At 46.5% G+C, this 20,059-nt stretch overlaps 2 protein-coding genes across 7 annotated transcripts; one reads left to right on the top strand and one right to left on the bottom strand.

The window, feature by feature from the left end:
• The first annotated feature begins 42 nt into the window (after positions 1-42).
• Positions 43-9,503, top strand: KANSL2 (KAT8 regulatory NSL complex subunit 2). 6 transcript variants are annotated; one of them, XM_032944470.2, is made up of 10 exons: positions 43-143; positions 2,512-2,769; positions 3,269-3,441; positions 3,551-3,662; positions 4,060-4,223; positions 4,319-4,479; positions 4,580-4,676; positions 4,837-5,000; positions 5,578-5,640; positions 8,822-9,503. In XM_032944470.2, the coding sequence occupies exons 2-10, from the start codon at positions 2,516-2,518 to the stop codon at positions 8,945-8,947; spliced, it is 1,314 nt and encodes a 437-aa protein (XP_032800361.2). In that variant the 5' UTR covers positions 43-143; positions 2,512-2,515; the 3' UTR covers positions 8,948-9,503. The 6 variants fall into 6 exon arrangements, with proteins under 6 accessions (XP_032800361.2, XP_032800343.2, XP_032800326.2 ...); XM_032944452.2 differs by having other exon boundaries at positions 78-305; XM_032944435.2 differs by having other exon boundaries at positions 78-398.
• On the bottom strand, positions 8,964-18,683 carry ACMSD (aminocarboxymuconate semialdehyde decarboxylase). Its single transcript, XM_032944481.2, has 11 exons — positions 18,493-18,683; positions 15,863-15,907; positions 14,462-14,558; positions 14,106-14,155; positions 13,384-13,494; positions 12,730-12,855; positions 12,175-12,268; positions 11,851-11,946; positions 10,433-10,605; positions 9,993-10,091; positions 8,964-9,899 (listed from the first exon to the last, which is right to left on the bottom strand). The coding sequence occupies exons 1-11, from the start codon at positions 18,547-18,549 to the stop codon at positions 9,837-9,839; spliced, it is 1,011 nt and encodes a 336-aa protein (XP_032800372.2). The 5' UTR covers positions 18,550-18,683; the 3' UTR covers positions 8,964-9,836.
• Positions 18,684-20,059: the final 1,376 nt, after the last annotated feature.

The following is a 20,059-nucleotide window of genomic DNA, read 5'->3' as shown; positions in this document are numbered from 1 at the left end:
AGGGGCAATGGAGAGGAGCGGCAATGGGGAGGAGGGGCAATGCGGAGGCGGCGCGTGACTCCAGTGACGTCACCGCTTCCTGGCAGCTCGACTTTCGTTTGGCTGCCGATGTAGACGCAGAACAACCACAGTCTCACATTCAGGTGAAGCCAGATAAACCGCGTTAGGAGTAGCGATCGCCGTGATGTCTCCTTCGTATTTGTGGATCGGGCATTGCGTCCGTTATCATGGTGTACGGTCTGCTCTGGATGACCACAGTGGTAGCATACTGGAGGGTTTTTAATCGTCCATATTTTGTGCATCAGGTAACCGCATCTGCTGCTGCCGTGCTTTGTGCGGTGTATGCGATTTGGGATGGGCCATGAGCAGTTTCGTGGAAGGTCAAACCCAGGGATCTTGTGAGTTCGCTCTTTCACAACAGCATCGTGCCAAATGGTTTCCGGGGTGGGGACGAGGGCGGGGCTCTTACGCAACCGTTAGTGACGTCATTGACACCCGCGATGCGATTGGCTCGCGGATTTTTAAATGAGGGGTGGGGGGCAGGCGATGAGGGAGCGAGGGGAGGGAGAGCAGTGTCATGGCGGCCGGCGCCTTTGTGCCGTTGACGCATTCACGGGCGCGCCAATTTTGACCGCAAAAGAAAAACCTCCAGAAATATCTCGGTCTGCAAAAAAAACTAAGTAAAGCGATCGCTCGTCGGAATTGCATCCCGCATTGTACCGCCGGTAAGTGGTGGTTGTGGCGGCGGCGCTGTTGTTTAACGTTCGCCTCGCCCACGGTGACTGGGGCGGTGCCGCGACGTCACTTCCGTTGTTGTTGAGCTGGCGGCCATGTTGGGTGGGGGCTGCAGGGAGGCTGGCAATCGAGAATGAAGGCGTTTGTGCGCGCGCGTGTGAGAGTGAGATCGCGTTAATATACACAGCTGCGCGTTACAACCCCACGCAGGCGATTAGTCAGGGTTGTCACGTAAGCAAAAACGCGGCAATTCGTGTCCACTTCAGCACAGCGGAGTGTTGTCGAGCCAAACCCACAACGTTTACACAGCAAGCCTCGTCAGGCGATTCGCTACAAGTTTGGCGGCAATCGGCTGAGAGCTCTTGTGGGTTCAAGTCCCCGGTTGCTTAACGTACATCCTTGGAATTGTTTCGACGTTTGCAATTTTAAAGTTGTGCATCCGTTTTAAAACGCGTGAGTATGCGAATCAAACGTTCGCAACGCGGCCCGATTGTGCAATCTCAACATTGAAGTGCTTTTCGTTGAGGTGCAATTCTTTAATTCTAAACGTTGCATTTACATTAATAGTTGCATAAGTGGTCAGATGATGTTGTGGTTGTAATGGCGCTTGATTCAATGGAGAAGTCGCCATTTTCAACGCTTGATTCGTAACGATCCCTGTCATAGGAATGTGGAAATGCCACCACCGGTTGACCTAGCAATTTGAGACGAGGGACAATTTTATTTATATTCTTGGTTCTTTCGGTAAAGTCACGTGGAAGGGAAACAACATTTTATTCTTGGTTCTTTCGGTAAAGTCACGTGGAAGGGAAACAACATTTTATTGTTTCCCTTCTACGTGACTTTACCGAAAGAACCAAGAATATAAATCCCTGCAGTCACGAAAGCTTTAAATCAAAATTAAATTTTATTTATGTTAGAACTCGGAGTACTGTATTTGCCTTGGAATGGGAAAAAAAACTAAATAGGTGACGTTTCGGTAATTGGCCCGTCGAACGAAAAATGTTACGTTCTAACATAAAATAATACAACTAAATTGTCCCTCTGTTCTAACCAAGATGGGGCGGTGCTCGTTTAGGTTGTGCCTTGGGGAGGGGCCATAGTCCGAAACGTTGCCCATTGTATCTGTAAATTGAAGGCGACAGTGGTATTGACGAATGTGACTTGTGTTATCGCATTAGGAGCGCTGTAAAGAGCAGAACTGAAAATTAACACATCAAGTCTCAAAGAAGCACTAAACGTGCTTAGGGATAGGCTATATGGCGAATGAGAGTTATTACGGTAATTGGGATAGGGTTGGAATTATTGGCTACTGAGCTAGTTTCTTCGTGTTTGGGTCGGTGAGAAGCATCGCACTCGAGGCTGGTTTGCTTATTGGTTCGGGTGAGGAATAAGGATAGAGACGAGGAAGAAGTTGAGAGTGCTGCAGATCTCAAACAATAAAGTGGCTTTGGCATGGAAGAAGAGAGAAAAACCACATCGGAAGAAAGGCGACGAATGTGAAGGAACAGATGCAGTCCTAGAAAGAGGTGGTTCCAGCTGGTGGACGAGGATAATGAAGGATTGTGACGTAGCGATAGCCCAGAACAGGAATGAGTGGACTCGGGAGCATGACTCCACACAAGTGGCAAAAATCCAAGGGAAATCATTTTGTTAGACAAGAAGAGGGGATTAGAGGGTTCATGGTGTTTGGATGGTGCATTCCTGCAAACTGATTACCGCCCGTACTTCTTTCCCATTGTAATGGATGCTTTTTTTACCGCTTGCCTTTCCCAGCGCAATGAATCGCATTCGCATCAACGTGCTGGCGACGTCGGGCCGCGGGCGCGCCGCGAGCCTGAACCGTGTGCCCGAGCCGCAGAGCTGCGCGCACACGAGCCGGCCGTGCAGCCTGGCTCGCCTCGACGGCTACGATTACTGCCTGAAGCACATCCTGGACGACCGCGCCGCGCCGTACCGCCAGTGTTGCTACGTGTCGGCACGCAACAGCAAGCGGTGCCCCAATGCCGCACCCCGCAACGAGCGCAAGGATAGGTGTGTGGTAGAGGGCCGTGGGTGGCAGTAGCGTGATGCGTCGGCCGCCGTGGATGGCACGGCGATTGCGTGGGTGTGGTGAATGTGTGGTGGCTGGTGTATATTTCAGAATAATTTATACTGGAAGAATGTGGTGAGCTATAAAGCTCTCTTTCACAGGTGTTCAGTAGAGGCAGGTCAGAGTGTGGTGCGTGGAATGTGGTGATTGTGGTGTTGGTTGTGAGGACTGGTGTGTGACAGCAATCGCAGGTTGGCAGTTGTGTGGGCGTAAGGTTGCGGTGGTGTGCTTGTCCACCCCTTTTTCACCAGTGGGATCACCAAAGACTAGTCTCTCGTGTGGTGATCTAAAGTATTTGGTTGATTTGACGACAAGGTTTTTTTTGTTGATTATTAAAGTTAAAAGATCTGACCATACAGCAATTCATGTGTATTTTGAAAACGTACAGTGCAGTTGTGATTCATTTGTTTTTTTTTATTCCACGACTGAACGTTTCTACAGCTCCTCCCTCTGCGCCGAGCATGCACGGAAGGCCAGCAAAGCTGCACGACAGCAGATGAGGAAGCAAAGCAGTGGCATCACCACAGAGAGCATCCTGGCAGATCTGGGAAGCTACATGCTGGAGGATGGGCGGGCCAGAACCACAAAGCACAGCGACGCTTCCAGACTACTGGGTGAGGGCTCGCCACCTGGAAGTTGCGGTTACACCTGTCGGAGCGAGATATTTTACGGAAGCGTGATTTCTGCTGGTAAAATGAGCGACAATCGCGTCTCTGCCTGCAGACGACAGCTGCAGCGAAAGTGAGGGGGAGCGGATGCAGGTGGACCATAATTGGCGCGGGGACCCGGACAGCGAGGCCGAGAGTGTGGACAGTGACCAGGAGGATCCACTCAAGTTAATATGATTTCCTGTTTGCAGACACTTCATGGATTTATTTACAATACACGACTGGCCCAGATTGGCTTTTCCTCTACCCAGTCATCTGAACTGATTGTACAGCACATTAGTGTGAAATGTGTGAACACATCTGTGTTTGAAGCATTACATACTATAACATCTGTAAAGTTATGAATTTCCTTTTTATGATATCGTGTATAGTATATTAAAATTTGGTCTATATATTTGCACAACCAAAATGTATCACCTTGCCAATTAGCCATAAAATGGGTGATTGAGTCACTGAAACATTCCCCAACACGTATCTGGCCCTTGATGATTTTTTATACCATTTGTTAGTGTGTTACAAAAAGTGCCACACTGGGAAAAAAAAGGTTGCATGTCACTGTTGCAGGCACGCGGAGGTATACACAGCGGAGGAGGTGGCCCTGATCACACGAGAGAAGCTGATTCGTCTGCAGTCTCTGTACATCGACCAATTCAAGCGCATGCAGCATCTTCTGAAGGAGAAGCGCCGTAGATACCTGCATTGCCGACGCAGTGAGGATGATCCCACCAGTAAGCTGTTGCTCATTTGGACTTTGAAACTTGTAGAATAACGTGTTTAAATGATATAAAACTAAAGCACGGCGTGAATGTGATGATGAGAACAGCAGGCATTGCGGTGGGAGTGGAAGGCATCCAAGAGCAGGAGGATCTCCGCCGTCTCAGGGCAATGAAGCGCTATCGTCGCCGATTTGGGGTGGAAGCCCTCCTGCACCGACAGCTAAAGGAGCGCAGGGCCATGCTCTCGGACCCACACACATTGCCGCAGGTCAGCCTTCCTCGTGTGGGTGTAATGTAGCCGCGTGAACTATGTGCATTTCTTTTCAAGTGATTCCACGCAATCCAATATTTTTTTGTTCTGATCCCAGCTGCCATCCCATCGTGGTGCACAACGCTGCATGGGAACTGTGGACGGAGTTCGCTGCAGCAACCGGATTCTGCCGCTTTCCAAGCACTGCGCGGCGCGTATCCTTTTCCAATTCGTCGAGGAAAATCTTTGTGTGAATGCTGTTTCCTTTCTGAGCTGTTGGCCGTGTTGCTTTCCAGTTGCAATTGGTAGCACAATGGTCTCCGTGAATTTTGCATCCTGTCTGCCACACGTTTGCCCTGACATGAATGTGCCCAGACATCTGCCAAGACAGCGCTCAGCTTCTCTTCCGAATGTGCCCTGGAGTGGAGGGGGCGCCATGCAATCGGCCGGTGCCAGTCAGCCTGTCAGACAACCCCCACTGCCCTCTACACACGCCTCTACCCCCCTCTGTTTCGGAGCAGTCCTTGGAACTGAGCGAGGTGTGACGCTGTAGCCAGTGAACCTGCATCTGGGTGTTGTGTTTGAGCAGTGCCTGTTCTTTTAGTTTTTCATGGTGATCCAAATCTTGTGATAATGGTACGTTAAAAGTGACCATATAATGCATTAATTAATCCATGAATATTATTCCCCTTGCAATACATGCATTGAATTGAGGACTTAAAAATGTGCATTATGCGAACTACTGCACCACAGCTGCACAATACGTTGAGTAAGGGTCTGATTTATGTTTAAGTTTAAACCAGTGAATCCCAACCTTTCTGAACTGGTTGACCACTGCCAACCCTCAAACTCCATGGACCACCGTATATCCATAAATTATAAATTAAAACTACACAAAGCATTGTCAATATTAAACAAAACCATACAAACACTTGACATTGTTAATTGACTAAATAGTTGTGCAATGGGCAGTGAAAATATGGCGTTTTGTGAATAATATCAGCAAGAGTCCTGTGAACCACCTGTAGCTCACAGAACACAGGTTGGGAACCACTGGTCTAAGTGATGGTCAGTACTCCTGTATTACGATGTATTCACGCAACTCGTGTATTTCAGGACTGCTCCAAACACATTGATGTTGTCGGAGAGGATCCAGCACAGTCAAGTCAACTGCAAGAGGTATGTCGATTACAGCAATTTACAACAGCTGATCTCGACTTTGTTCATCTTGCATGTTTGGAGACATTCTTGTATGTTGCTAAATAATGAATACATTTCCTTATACAGTAAAACCTTGGATTGTGAGCATAATTCGTTCTGGAAACGTGTTTGTGGTAATCCAAAGCACTCGTATATCAAAGCACTCGTCGTGTATCAGTTGTGATCACGTGCCACTCGGCAGACAAAGCGTGTATACGTACACTACTCGTATTGCAAGACCTTGCTCGTTTATCAAATTAATATTTATTTAAAAAAATTGCTCGTACTCTTTGGTTCTATTGGGTAAAGTCACGTAGGTGAAAATAAAATAACAAAAAATCACGACGTTTCGGCCACAACACAAGCGGCCTTCATCAGGTGAAGGGACGAGACTGTCTGGAGGACAGCGCTGGAGTGAGAAAAGCCACGCTTAGATCACGACATTTAAGCTGTGTGAGAAGAAAACAAAGCGCCTTGACAAAGGAATTAGCATATAATTTAGCATTGAAATGGCTCATTGAAATAGCTAAGTTAAAGTATACACATCCGCAGAGGCACCCCTTCACAAAGGAATTAGCATAGAATTTAGCATTGAAATAGCTGAGTGATTAGCTTGTAACTGGTCACAGAAATAGCTATGTTAAAGTCAGAGCATATACATTCACCGAGGCACCTAGTACAAATCAAACAGGAGAATTTAGCGAAACACAACCACGCTCAGACTGCGGAACTTTAAACTGTGTGCGAGCAAACGAGGTGTTCTGACAAAGTAGCATAAAAATTAGCATTTAATTGGCCGATTTTAGAAAAGAGGTGGTGTACGTGCCGGTGGACTTGCCGTTTGGCGCGGGGGGGGGGAGTTTACCTATTGATGGTGTGAAAAGGGAATTTATAAGAGCTGCGAAAGTTTGGGGTACCACTACTTGAAAAAATATACTGTACCATTGAAATTAGTTTAATGTTTAGTTCGATTTAGAACATCTTTCCAATGGTTGCTTAATTTGAAACCATCTTCTCGGTTGAAATTGTGTCTGTGTTTGTAGATCTGAATTGCTTCATGAACAAATCTCTGATAAAAACCCGTGGGTTTGCAAAGAACCTTGGTATCGGAGAAAATTATATCGTGATCCCCCACAGCGTTGTAACAGTGATCAGCCACGGCAGAAGAATTCGTTTTGCCATGTTTCAAATCTGATTTGTGCTCGCGAATTCGGTCAGAGACATGTCGATTTGTCTCCCCGATATAGCAATCACCGCAGGTACAACTCAATTTGTAAACCCCAACATGAGGGTACCCCCATGGGATCCCCCTTATCACCAGTGATAGCCAATATTTTCATGGAGAAATTTGAATCAGATGCCATCCAGACTTCCACCCTCAGACCTTCCCTGTGGAAGAGATATGTGGATGACACTTTCGTCATTTGGCCACATGGCCTCCCAGCTCTGAACCTTTTCCTACACCACATCAATTCCAGACATCCCGCCATCAAATTCACCATGGAAGTGGAGAAAGATGGCAAGCTACCATTCTTAGATGTTCTGTTTGAGAGGAGACCTGATGGCTCATTGGGGCATTCTGTCTACAGGAAACCCACCCACACAGATTCCTACTTGAAACCTGATTCCCATCACCACCCAGCCCAAAAGAATTCTCTCATCAAAACTTTATACCATAGGGCTCATTGCATTTCGGACCAACACCACCTGACCAGTGAATTAAAACATGTACACCTGGCCCTCAAAAGGAATGGTTACTCTGACCGTACCATCCGCCAAGCTGTTTCTCCCTCCATACAGAAACAACCACTTGATACTCCAGTCAAAACCATCACACTTCCATATATAGCAGGCGTTACCAAAAAGATTTCCAAAATTCTAAACAAACACAAGATCCAGGTCCGGTTCAATACAGTACACAAAATTCGTGATCTGATCCCATCCGTGAAGGATGTCATTCCTGACTTACAGTACCCCGGGGTTTACAAATTGAGTTGTACGTGCGGTGATTGCTATATCGGGGAGACAAAGCGACATGTCTCTGACCGAATTCGCGAGCACAAATCAGATTTGAAACACGGCAAAACGAATTCTTCTGCCGTGGCTGATCACTGTTACAACGCTGTGGGGGATCACGATATAATTTTCTCCGATACCAAGGTTCTTTGCAAACCCACGGGTTTTTATCAGAGATTTGTTCATGAAGCAATTCAGATCTACAAACACAGACACAATTTCAAATTAAGCAACCATTGGAAAGATGTTCTAAATCGAACTAAACATTAAACATATTTCAATGGTACAGTATATTTTTTCAAGTAGTGGTACCCCAAACTTTCGCAGCTCTTATAAATTCCCTTTTCACACCATCAATAGGTAAACTCCCCCCCCCCGCGCCAAACGGCAAGTCCACCGGCACGTACACCACCTCTTTTCTAAAATCGGCCAATCAAATGCTAATTTTAATGCTAATTTCTTTGTCAGAACACCTTGTTTGCTCGCACACAGTTTAAAGTTCCGCGGTCTGAGCGTGGTTGTGTTTCGCTAAATTCTCTTGTTTGATTTGTACTAGTTGCCTCGGTGAATGTATATGCTCTGACTTTAACATAGCTATTTCTGTGACCAGTTACAAGCTAATCAATCAGCTATTTCAATGCTAAATTCTATGCTAATTCCTTTGTCAAGGGGTGCCTCTGCAGATGTGTATACTTTAACTTAGCTATTTCAATGAACCATTTCAATGCTAAATTATATGCTAATTCCTTTGTCAAGGCGCTTTGTTTTCTTCTCACACAGCTTAAAGGTCGTGATCTAAGCGTGGCTTTTCTCACTCCAGCGCTGTCCTCCAGACAGTCTCGTCCCTTCACCTGATGAAGGCCGCTTGTGTTGTGGCCAAAACGTCGTGATTTTTTGTTATTTTATTTTCACCTACGTGACTTTACCCAATAGAACCAAAGAGTATGGATCCTAGCAGTCACGGAAGCTTTAAATCTAGAATTTTGCTTGTCTTGCAAAACACTCTGAGACCAAGTTACTCGCAATCCAAGGTTTTACTGTATTTGATAGTATTGTACGTACCTCCTATGTTACCATGCAAGCTCCGCCGAGAGTTTGTCATGGTGTGATTATTATAGCCATTTGGTTTTGGGTCTCCACGCAGGTGGAAGGTGGCAGCATCGAGTGGAGCGGTGAACAGAAGGACGGGACGGGGAACACCACCGTGTGCCCATCGCATGGCAAAGAGCCTCACGTCATTCCCTCGCCCACAGTGAGCTCTCTCAATTGAGCGCCTTTTTGGGGCAGAGACGTGGCCTTGCGGTGGTGCGTTCATCGCTTATTGCGGAGGTTCATGGTTCGTTTTCAGCAGTATTGCGGGTGCATTCACCCTACCATGACATTTCATCTGCTTCACAGTGGATTTTAAAGATCCTACGGTGTCATTCGCAAGAGTCGGCCATTTTGTGCGGCCATCTCGGTCAACATTTGAAAACAAATTTCCTGAAATTTCTTATTTGGAATCTGTATAGAAATTATCATTCACTACTGTGAAAATGTGGAAAGACCCTTCTGAAAGTGTCATGACTCTGAGGCTTTTGCAGGAAAATAAGCACCTGCCGTACCAGTCACTGCAATGATAACTTGCTACTTGAACTGTTTATAAAGTGTAACATTTGCTGCCAGAGCCAGGCGGTAGTGGGAAGCTGTTTTTTACAGTACATGTAACCAGCTACCACCACACTTAAAATGCATCTCAGTGGTGAGAGGTACAAGAGTATGTGATACTCTGTACATGTGTGTAGAGCATGTCTTATACTGACATAATAAATGCGATTTTGAAAATCTTTTGTTTCAAGTGGCATATATATTTTTTAAACGCTTCTTACATTTTTAAAGGTTTTTTTTACTAACATTTTTATAGGGAACTGCATTTCCCTTGGCGTTTACATTTTTTAAATATAAAATTTGCTTTCAACAATCAACGTTGGCTCATTATGCACTTAGCAAAAAAAATCAACAATACATTTTGCTCCGTGTTTTACAAATTAAGTGCTACAAGTAGAACATTAAGTACTTGAATTAGTTGACACTGGGTTGCTTTGCCTTGGAAATATCACCTTTTTACCAGGCTAGGCTTGACTGGAGGGCCCTGCAGGAATGCTTTGCAGCCTGCGTGTTCAACCAAAACGAGCACCGTCCACACCCAGGAATTCCAGGGCATTCGTAGACAAGAGCTTGTCCTAGAAAAAGACATGAAGGCCAGGATGACAACACGATGTCTGCTTGGTGGCAGCTCACACTATAGTAGCAGGCATATGGAACATGACCCATACCTTGAGCTGTGGGGAGAACTCTTCCATGGTTTCGATCAACTTCCCTGGCTCCAGATCGCCTAATGGAAAAGGGTAGTCGGTTCCAAGCATCACGCGGTCCTGTGAAAGGCATGAATGTATTAAAGTTATTTTAGTGCAAATGTTAGATCTCAGAAGCTAAGCTGGCTGGAGCCAGATTAGCGATTGGATGGGTGACCACTAAGCACACACCAGATTTCCATGAGTTGTGCAGAAAAATCCATTGTAGTGCGATTCTGTGCTCCCCGTCTTCAACCAGCACTGATCAGCGTAGTGAGGTATGGTCAAACAACCCCGACGTCTAACAGTGTGGAGGGGCCTTTATGCAGCTGTGGATTCATAAAGGGCTGCTGTACATTACAATGTTGGGCGCTACAAACTAATATTCCAGGTGAGGTCCCCTCCTCGCCAGCCCCGAGCACCTCTCCCAGGACGTCCACGAGGAGACGGAGCGCGTGGGGGTCGTGAACCAGTGAGTCCGTGTAGAAGCGGCCTGCATAGCGACGTGGCGGGTGTGGGTTGTCCACGGCGCACAGGTCTGGCCGCACGTCAAAGCCATGCTGGATCCTGCCCAGCGTGAAGGGGAACGAGCCACCTGGTAGGAACAACCCTGGGTGTGTCCTGGAGGAACTTGATAACTAAACATTTATAAATATATACACATTCGGGTTGTGTTCCTATTTGGATAAATTAGACAAAAGGCCTAGTTATGTATATTCTTGGTCCTTTCAGTAAAGTCACGTAGATAGAAAATAAAAATTAAAAGCAAAAAACACGACGTTTCAATTGCAACACAAGCGGTCTTCATCAGGTGGAAAGAAAAGGCTTTTTTTCTTTTTCTCCACCTGATAAAACCGCTTGTGTTGCGATCGAAATGTTGTGGGTTTTTTGGTTTTAATATTGGTTTTTATTTTATATCTACGTGATTTTACCAAAAGAACCAAGAATATGAATTCCTGCAGTCACGAAAGGTTAAAGTATAAGCCTAGTTATGTAATTTGGGATGGTTCAAAAGTTGTTTTTGTTTGGTATGAAATTACATCACTTCCATGCCTTTTGAACTAAAAATTTGTGTCATCTGGCTTTGGATAACGCCAAGTTTGTTGGCACACGGCAATGTTCAAATATTAGACTGCATATGATCTGAGAATTTGAATAAAGATCTTAATTTTAAATCCTAAACTAAACTTTATTCTACAAATTATGTCACACTTCGCCCTGTAGCATCTGGTAGGTGTGTGTGTGTGTGATCAGATTCGTATAATTTAATTAACACCAGGCACACGTTTAGGGTGCATCTAACTTTCTGGAATGTAAAATACAGGGAATATGGTAATCTATTAAGATGAGCCAAGCAACTCAACAATTCACTTTCTGACACTGCCATCCCCTGGTCACCTCGGCCTAGCAAGTCTGGGAGGTTACCACGTGTTTGTGTTATACAACCCCTCCCCCCCCCAAGTGCTCGGACAAAGATGCGTGCTACTTCTATTGGTCTGATTTAAATACGTGTTGGCAAAGTGGTTATCACACTGCGCTCCAAAACCTGGCAACCCGAGTTCATTACCAGCCATGGCTAAAATCAATGGCAAACGTTTTAATGAGGACTGGGCTGCCTGTAGGTCGACTCTGTCTAAATTAATAGCTCGTCCAGTGTGTAAATATCAGCAGTGGGGAGTGTGTTAAAAATACCACCCCCTCGTGCCATGTCAGCCTTTAACAAGTGCTCTAACGGCACTGGCCCTCGCAGTTTGAAAAAAGCTAGAGGTGGGATAATTGTTTTTGTATGTCGATAGTATACATGCGGACCAGTTTAACTTGCACACATTCACCCACTCACCTCCATGTGCAAAGCAGACCTTAAGCCTGGGGAACCTCTCAAAGACTCCGCCAAATATCATGGAGCAAATGGCAGTCGTAGTCTCGGCTGGCATCCCTGGACCAACACACGTACACATAGCCTATTGTCAAGATACTCACAGACTCGCATAGCTCGGTGAATATCTCGAACGCTGCCAGTAAATGATTGAAGCTGGCAGTGACGTTACCGTGTGGTCCATGGTTTGAGTTTGGGGGCCAATGTCACACTGGGTGCTATTCTTATTTGGGCCTGCCATAGGGTAGAATGCTTTCGTGGGGTGGCAGGTGAAGGGAGTTGACTAACCCACGAGCCAGGGCAGCCAGTACTTGGCCATGCGTCCTGTGGTCTCCATGTCCCAGGGGTGGATGAACAGGGCACAGCCAAGCTCCTCCGCCTCCTGAATCCCGACGGCACAGTGGCGTGAATGAGTGTCAAAAAGAGCACACAAAGCGACCTGCTAGGCAATCCACACTGCACTCGTGTATGAACTGCAGACTTGCGTGGGGCCACAAGAGTGGGAGTTGACCAATGGAGTGTTAAACACAGACAGTGCTCCAGATGGAGTGGGTGGATAATAAGTTTTGACCGTTACCCATGTGTCACCAATTCTCACCGGCTTCTCCCCACATCTCACCACCATGTGGTCCTTTAAATTAGTTTGAAATATGTACACAATATAGATATTTAAAGTGATGAGGAATTTGCCAAATGTAATTTCTGCAAACATCTGCTGAAAGTTTAAACGTGGTAAATGTGGAGTGATGGGAAGCATGCAATCTGGTGTTTGAGCGTCTCTGAGGGAAACTTGTGGTGCGTGCACATGCGACGCGAGACAACGCCAGGGAGCCGGCGTCTCACCGCGAACACGGCCCGTAGCTCGGGATCGTCCAGGTTGCAGGCGTTGACGTGCGAGCCGATCTGCACCCCCGGGAAGCCGAGCTCCAGAGTGCAGCGGCGCAGCTCCTGCACAGCCAGCGCGGCCGACTGCCCCGCACAGACACCGGCATCCAGCGTCACACCACGCGGCGATGCACAGCACCGCTCGGACACCACGGCATCTCGTGCCACACCATCACGCGGCACCGCACGGCACCGCACAGCAAGACAGCATGCAATAGCACACTATACAGCACAACACAATCCAACACAGTACACAGCACCACAGCATACAGTGCTGCACCATACAGCACAACACATAAGCATGCAGCACACCATAGGGCACCGTACCATACAGCACACTGCACCACACCACAACATATAGCACTTGACTACAGCACAACCCCAACAAGCGATACAGCAACAAACCCACCCAGCACTACGCTATTCAACACCACTCGGCAGCATACCACCCTACAACATACTACACCACGCAGCGCAATATCCTAGCAACACACCAAGGCATGCAGCAAAACACCCCAGTAACACCACTTCATAGGGGACCCCATAACCACCCCACACCACTGAGCGCGGTGCTCCACAGCTGAGCGGAATGAGCGAGCGGTTCAAGCGAACCTGCATAGGCAGAGTGCCGAGCCCGACGAAGCGGCGTGGGAAGCGGCCCACTACGCCCGCCAGGTCGTCGTTGAGGAGCCGGCACAGGTCGTGTGCGTCCTGCGGCCGGGCCTGCCGGGGGGAAGAACCCCTTTAGGGGGCACGTGGGGGGCGATCCGAACCCACTCACTCGCCACAAGGTGGAGGAGGGTTAGCGACGAGGCATCGTGTCTTTTAAATATTGTCGCCTCCTCTACTATAGATATTGGGGTGAAACGAATCGCTCCCCATCAGACAAAACTCGTACCAAGCACACGCGGGGATGACCCAAATCTCACACCGCCATGTGCAAGGTGTCCGAAACTAGTCCTGCTGTTGACATGCCACTACTTCCACTGTGCAGATTCTCGAAGTTGTGCTGCTGTGTAGCAGCTCTCCAATGTGTTTTTGGGCTGTGCTGCGAATTGTTAGGCAACAATGTGCGACGTTTTGCTCCACATGCCGGGAGAACTTCATTAAATTACCAGAGGCTCATCGTGTTGAACACGCAGTATAACCCAAACAGTATCAGACAACGGCCCACGGCAACGGATATCACAGAACTACCTCTTGAGAACAATTCTAGAGACCGCTGCTGCACACAGAGGGCAACGCTTTCCCACTCGCTCTGCGACTGAGCGTGATGAGTTGTGAGTTGTGTTCGTCGCCGTGCTGTTGCTCTAAGTCACTGTTCGCTCACTCACCCAGTAGTTGAACATGACGGGCACGGTGGACAGCGCCTGCACCGTCACTCCTGCCCACGACGCACACGCCACCGCACACGCGCCACGCACATCGCGAGTAGTTATGTATTGTCATCTTCTGGTGCCATTCTCAGACAAAACGTGATGCACTGAGTAATGCGCCGAGTTCACAATGGGAATTCATTGATCTCATGATGTAGCAATGCTGACAGAACGATCGGAATGCAATTGGTGGAAGAAGGCATTGCATTCTTGTAAAACGTTGTGACACCTAACTAGTGACAACTTCTGTGCCCAATTAATTTGGGGCACGCAAGCTTTGATGATGTCGCCGAGTGTGGCATCACGAGTCGCACCCTGCTGGTCCATCTCCCGGATACGCACGGCCGGGTCCCAAGAGTTCTCCTGGATCACGCGAAACACCTTCCCATCCTTGACCATCTTGGCTTCACCCTGCGGCACAGGGCTCTATCAGTCAGCTGAGCAGAGCTCACATCTGCTGTGCAGACTTGGCATGTAAACCTTCACCACCACGACCACCTGCAGTGATTTGATGATCATACACATGTAAAGGGAGTTCTTCGACATCTCCTTTCCACCAACCCTGTCCCTTGGTCCCCGTTCTCGCTCCGGTCTCTTTCCTGCAAAATTTCTCAAAGTCCTCGGCCTATCCCCATGCTTTTTGGACATTTGACTGGACATCCGTCAAAAAGTTCTTCACAACTCATCGGATTCCACCAGTATAAATAAAGATTCAGATTTCTCCCACCTGGTTGTCCCAATTGTCGTTCATTAATTACCCTACTTAGGACAGGTGTCCTTATGTGACCATAACATTATTTAAATATATTCTTACACGATGCTTAAACATGAAGGTAAACAGATGATAAAAGACATGCGTAGATTGAGGTGCATAAGTGACTTGCTCTCTGCTGTTAGATGACCTTTTATCTCCCATGTCTCCCTGCCCTGACCCCCACACTCCGCTTCTACCCTGTTTATTGTTTGTTCATATTATTTTAGTTGTATATAGTGTCGCCGTTTATGCAAATTACATCTCACAATCACCGAGGAACCACAGATAAGTGGGAAGGCAGTCAGGCAGTGTGCCAGCACAATTTCCCAAGCTCTGGAATCCTCTATATATTACGATATTTTCAGCCAATTCACGAGTGTTTATATATGTGGGACAAAACCAAAGCACCCGTTTGTTTTTGTTCGTAATTTTATTTGTATTTTCCGAGCAAGATGTCTTGATATATGATGACATTTGGACGCAACATAGTGCATATAAATGATTCCCCACGCTGCATATGTTTATTCTACACTGACAAGACGAAACAAGAATACACACAAATGCTATGCACATACTGTAATCAAATAACATACACGTAAACATGTTAAACGTATCTCCTTTCTTGGCATACGAGCTGTTTAAGATTGTTTAAAGACCACCGCATATCGTGGACAGCAACGAGATCATCGGCATTAGCTACATTAATAGTTGGGTAAAGTTGCTATAGTTAGCACCTATTAAGGGCGGCAGGGTAAACGAGTGGGTGGGTGGCCAACACTCCTGGTACTTGTTTGAGGCTGAGTCGACATAGGAGTGGCCCAGGACCAATTCAAATATTCGCTGCTGTTCGTTAGCGATCGGAAATCGAACTACCGCTCCCCACTCATCCACGTAAATACATGCACGTACATGCAGTGAAAGTCCTTGTCACAGGGCGAGGTACTGTACGAGGCAAGCTCACCTTGGAGTGATGCTCCAGATGCACCCAGCCTCCATAGCCGTACCTCTGCAGGGACACAGCGACGATGAGAGCAAGAACATCGACCTCGCTTTCTCTACGCGGGTGTCAGCACGGGTCCCACTCCCCATGACACACTGACGAGCAGGGGACAGATCGACCTGAGCTGTTGGCGTGGCTACCTGAGTAGTAGGAGGGGTTACCTGAGTAGTGGGCGGGGGCTACGTGAGTAATGGGCGGGGCTACTAGGGCAGTAGGCGGAGCCTATGAACAATGGGCGGGGTCAAGTCTCAAAAGGAGCGGATAGGCCACTCCCTGTGGACAGAGCCAGTGAGAGGGCGTGGCTATATAAAGTGGGCGGGGATGAGTCACGTAGAAGGGAAACAATAAAATATAAAACAAAATTCTCACGACGTTTCGACTGCAACACAAGCAATCATCATCAGGTGTGAAAACCACAACAGTAAAATTTGACTTTACCGAAAGAACCAAGAATATATTTCGAATTGTATTATGTTTTGAATTAGATAATTGTATTTATTCATTAAAAGCTTATATCATTTTACATCTGGAATACTTAATTGAAAGCGACATTTCGTGTGAATTTCCTCTCGTTAAGTCGATGGCCTTGCTGGGAGTTTGGTTCGATGCGGACTTTCACCCGCCCCTCTATAGCCCCGCCAAGCGCTGGTTGGCTACTTGGTCCCTGTCACGTGATGTACTTCAACCAATTCGTGCCGTGTTAGTCACAGAATGACAGAATGACAGAGCTGGGTGTTTATAAATTAGGATTAGCAGGCAGAGAAGCCCCATCACCTGTCACCCCCTTGTCAGTGCCCTACCTTGTTACAGGCCAAATCAGACCTTATTGGTCACACCGTGGCCCTTATAAATCTCAACGTTCATCCTACAAAGTCCCATCACAAGGGAGAAAGACAAACAAATAGACAAAAATCATGTTACTAAACAAAAAGTTTTATGTATTTTGATAATTGGTGCCAATGATACGACTGATCATGCTAGTGTCTGTGATCTTGCATACTGATGCTGCTGCTTCCTTGATATGTGGATGCACACACTCATGTTTATTTTTCTTAGCCCGTATAGAAACGGCTGTACGTCGTATGGACCTGAAAACTCAATTTCCCTGTACAAGAATACGGGGTAAACCGTATGGGTTGACAGGTATGTAAGCTACCCGGCGGTCTTATGCGAGCAGTGGTCTTCAGAATGACCTCTCAACGATCATGCACGAGGAAGATCTTGTGTATGGCTTGGGAACACTGCACAGATAAATTAGAATTGAACATTGTTTTCAAGGAAATGTAATTCAATCGTCATGAGCTTGTTTCCTATCGAGTATGTTTCAGATGTCAAGCCAAATCGCATATTTCAGTATGTTTCCATTGTAAATTTGTACTGTAATGGGGAAAAAAATGTCTAAGCCCTTTACAATGACATGCCCTTTACTTTGGCAGTAACCAAGGCATGATAAACTAACAAATGAGAGTTTAACACGTAGGCTTTCGCGACCAATATTATTCATAATAAAGGTTTTTGGGTTAGATCGCGTTATTTATAAATGTGTCGTAACCCTCCACCACCCGACACGGCCAATCAGCAAAAAAGTGTCACGTTGACAAAAGACAAATAATTCACTACTTTAGCCCACCGGTGTGTTGAAGAGTGAATCCACAACCATTCTGGCGAATTGCCCGATGATGCTGGATGTAATTACCAGCGAAACGTCGTACTCAAACTGTAAATGTTGTGGATTCACTCTTCAACACACAAGTGGGCTAAAGTAGTGAATTATTTGTCTTTTGTCAACGTGACACTTTTTTTGCTGATTGGCCGTGTCGGGTGGTGGAGGGTTACGACACATTTATAAATAACGCGATCTAACCCAAAAACCTTTATTAACAAATGTGACGCAAGATGATTTGTCCGTCGTGTGCTGTCAGCACGTAGTCTAAATGTGGGGATCAACTTTTCTCACTGATTATTTTTCGGTCGTCGATAGACTCGAGTAGGTGACACGTGACGAGTATGATGGATGTGGTGTGCCGGGTGGGGGATTATTATTATACGAGTCGCTAACCCGGACAAATCTGGCTGCAATTTTGCCCTATCGACAAGCAACTCGTGTCTGCGAGCAGCCTAGACTGTGAATTTGGTACGGCAGTTGACTGGAAACATTTCCATGCGTTAATATTTTTTTTTTGGTGAAAGCAGACATCGCGCAGATTCCGCGGTGGCCACCGCACCGGGCAAAGTGCACTGCAGGCCTGGCAGACGTCGGTCATGAACCCTGCGTGCTAATATGCACCCGCACTGAGACCACAGTCCTCTCGGTAGCGTTATAAAATATGCTGTACCGCTTCAAGTAGCCCCACCTATCAACTCTACTCCCACCTTGTTGTTCACATTATGGTATGGTTATAACACAGAATTGTCAATGTGTAATACGCGCTGATCCAAGTTACGTTCGATTGGAACTGCATCGTACCGGCAGTGTGTTCGATATGAATCGACCACGTTTTGTGTGAGCGTTATGTATGAATGCGCAGTTGGTGTAATGTAGGTGACAGACGCAATTATATTACACGTCATTTCTGGTACTGCATTTATACCTGCGTTAAGTCCGGCCACTCCCGAGGAAGAATGTGGCTGTGAACATCGATCTTCATTTTCCACTTTTTAGTTGATAACTGTGCGTGGACTATAACAACGACGACTGTGATAATGACAGCAGCAACAACAAGTGACCAGCACCCACCCACGAGTCCACCCGTGACACGCTTGTGCTGTGTGCGCTGTGGTGTTTTGGCACAGGGAGAGGGGCTGCGTGGGTGTTGCCGGGGCTTGTCTCGAGCAGCCAATGGAAAGTCCCACTCCGCTTGAACGCCCAGCCATTGATCACTACTTTGCCCTGGGGAAACAAAGCAATGGGACTCGCGTGAACGGACGCTGTGCTTGCCAATAGGCGGCTTTGATCTGTTCACGTTCTCGTGATGCAAAATCCGTCGATGCTGCTGAACACGAGGCGATTTCACCGCGCCATCTCCTGAGACGCGTTACATTCTATACTATTTGTATTTTACGAGGTAAGGAAGGCCCATCAGAGTATGAAAGATGGTGCATTGTCTTTGAGTTGTGTGCCTTTTGGCGTATTCTGGTCCAACACCGTTGTGAGACGAGGCTCTAAAGAAAGCTGTCTCGGGTGTGGACCAATCAATTTCAAGGACAGTGCATACATTATCAGAGTTGTTGTTTTTTGTTTGCGTTCCGACCGCAGGTATTGTGGTCAATGTAAACATGACTCCTTGTAAAAATAAAAAAGGTGTCAGTTTTGTTGCCAGATAAAAGGGTAAAAAAACAATTATCATATTTTGTTACTGGCAAATGAGGTTTCCAATGATGCTTCAAATTGCTTTAAACTATTGTCGTTGTAGTGCGTATATAATTTGGCGCTGCACTCTGATGTTGTAGGAGAAAACATTTATTAAGAAGTCTTTAATGAAGTAGAACGTGTTGTCTATATTTATTTAAAGTTGCGCATTTTGATGTGACGTCACATTTCTCACCCCCCCCCCCTTGTCACACATCGTCACAAATGTCTGACCCCCTCCCCCCCTAGGTGCGTGACGTCATTTATGGACGGCCCCACAGTTAATAACAAAAACAAACGCGTTCGTCAGTGAAACTATGGTCTTCAAAGAAAAGTATATATAATAGGTCACGTTTTCAAACAGTCACAGTCCCTATGATCACTGTTACATTGCATTTATGGCTTTTATTTTGGTGATTTCGAAAACGTTTTTTTTGTTTGGCCATGTTTTTGTTTATTGTAGTACGGAGTTAGCCTGATGGCCTAAATCTTAGTTGTATTGTGGTTGTTGTTGTTTGACTTGCATTCCACTGGGATTTTTGCACACAGCGTTGGTGTACGGTGCTATTTCAGGAATATTTTGATGTTTTTTTCCTGGATTTTCTGTTTGCACAGTCACAATCACTTCAAGATGTTTTCTTGTTCATGTTTTTGTTTTTTGTTTGTTGCGGTTGCACCCAATTCAAGAGCCGAATGGCTCACAGGACTATACCAAATAAATGGAACTATGAACTATATGCTGTTATAAGGGCCATTAGCAGAAACGTCGACTATGAATTACTTCGTTTCTTTGAAGGTATTATTAACGC

Source organism: Petromyzon marinus, chromosome 4, assembly GCF_048934315.1.
Source record: "Petromyzon marinus isolate PM22_M1 ecotype Great Lakes invasive population chromosome 4, UKy_Petmar_22M1.pri1.0, whole genome shotgun sequence".
Lineage (NCBI taxonomy): Eukaryota > Metazoa > Chordata > Hyperoartia > Petromyzontiformes > Petromyzontidae > Petromyzon > Petromyzon marinus.
Note: the sequence above shows the minus strand (reverse complement) of the source record. Positions and strands in the feature narration are given on the sequence as shown.

Bases quoted from the DNA above. Each gene is read 5' to 3' on its own strand.
- KANSL2 (XM_032944435.2), top strand. From the start codon at position 343: ATGCGATTTGGGATGGGCCATGAGCAGTTTCGTGGAAGGTCAAACCCA. The intron at 399-2,511 runs GTGAGTTCGCTC...TGCCTTTCCCAG, and splicing joins AGGTCAAACCCAGGGATCTT to CGCAATGAATCGCATTCGCA. The intron at 4,224-4,318 runs GTAAGCTGTTGC...TGATGAGAACAG, and splicing joins CAGTGAGGATGATCCCACCA to CAGGCATTGCGGTGGGAGTG.
- ACMSD (XM_032944481.2), bottom strand. From the start codon at position 18,549: ATGAAGATCGATGTTCACAGCCACATTCTTCCTCGGGAGTGGCCGGAC. The intron at 14,559-15,862 runs GTGAGCTTGCCT...CCTGTGCCGCAG, and splicing joins ATCTGGAGCATCACTCCAAG to GGTGAAGCCAAGATGGTCAA. The intron at 10,092-10,432 runs GTGCTCGGGGCT...TGCCTTTCACAG, and splicing joins TCGTGGACGTCCTGGGAGAG to GACCGCGTGATGCTTGGAAC.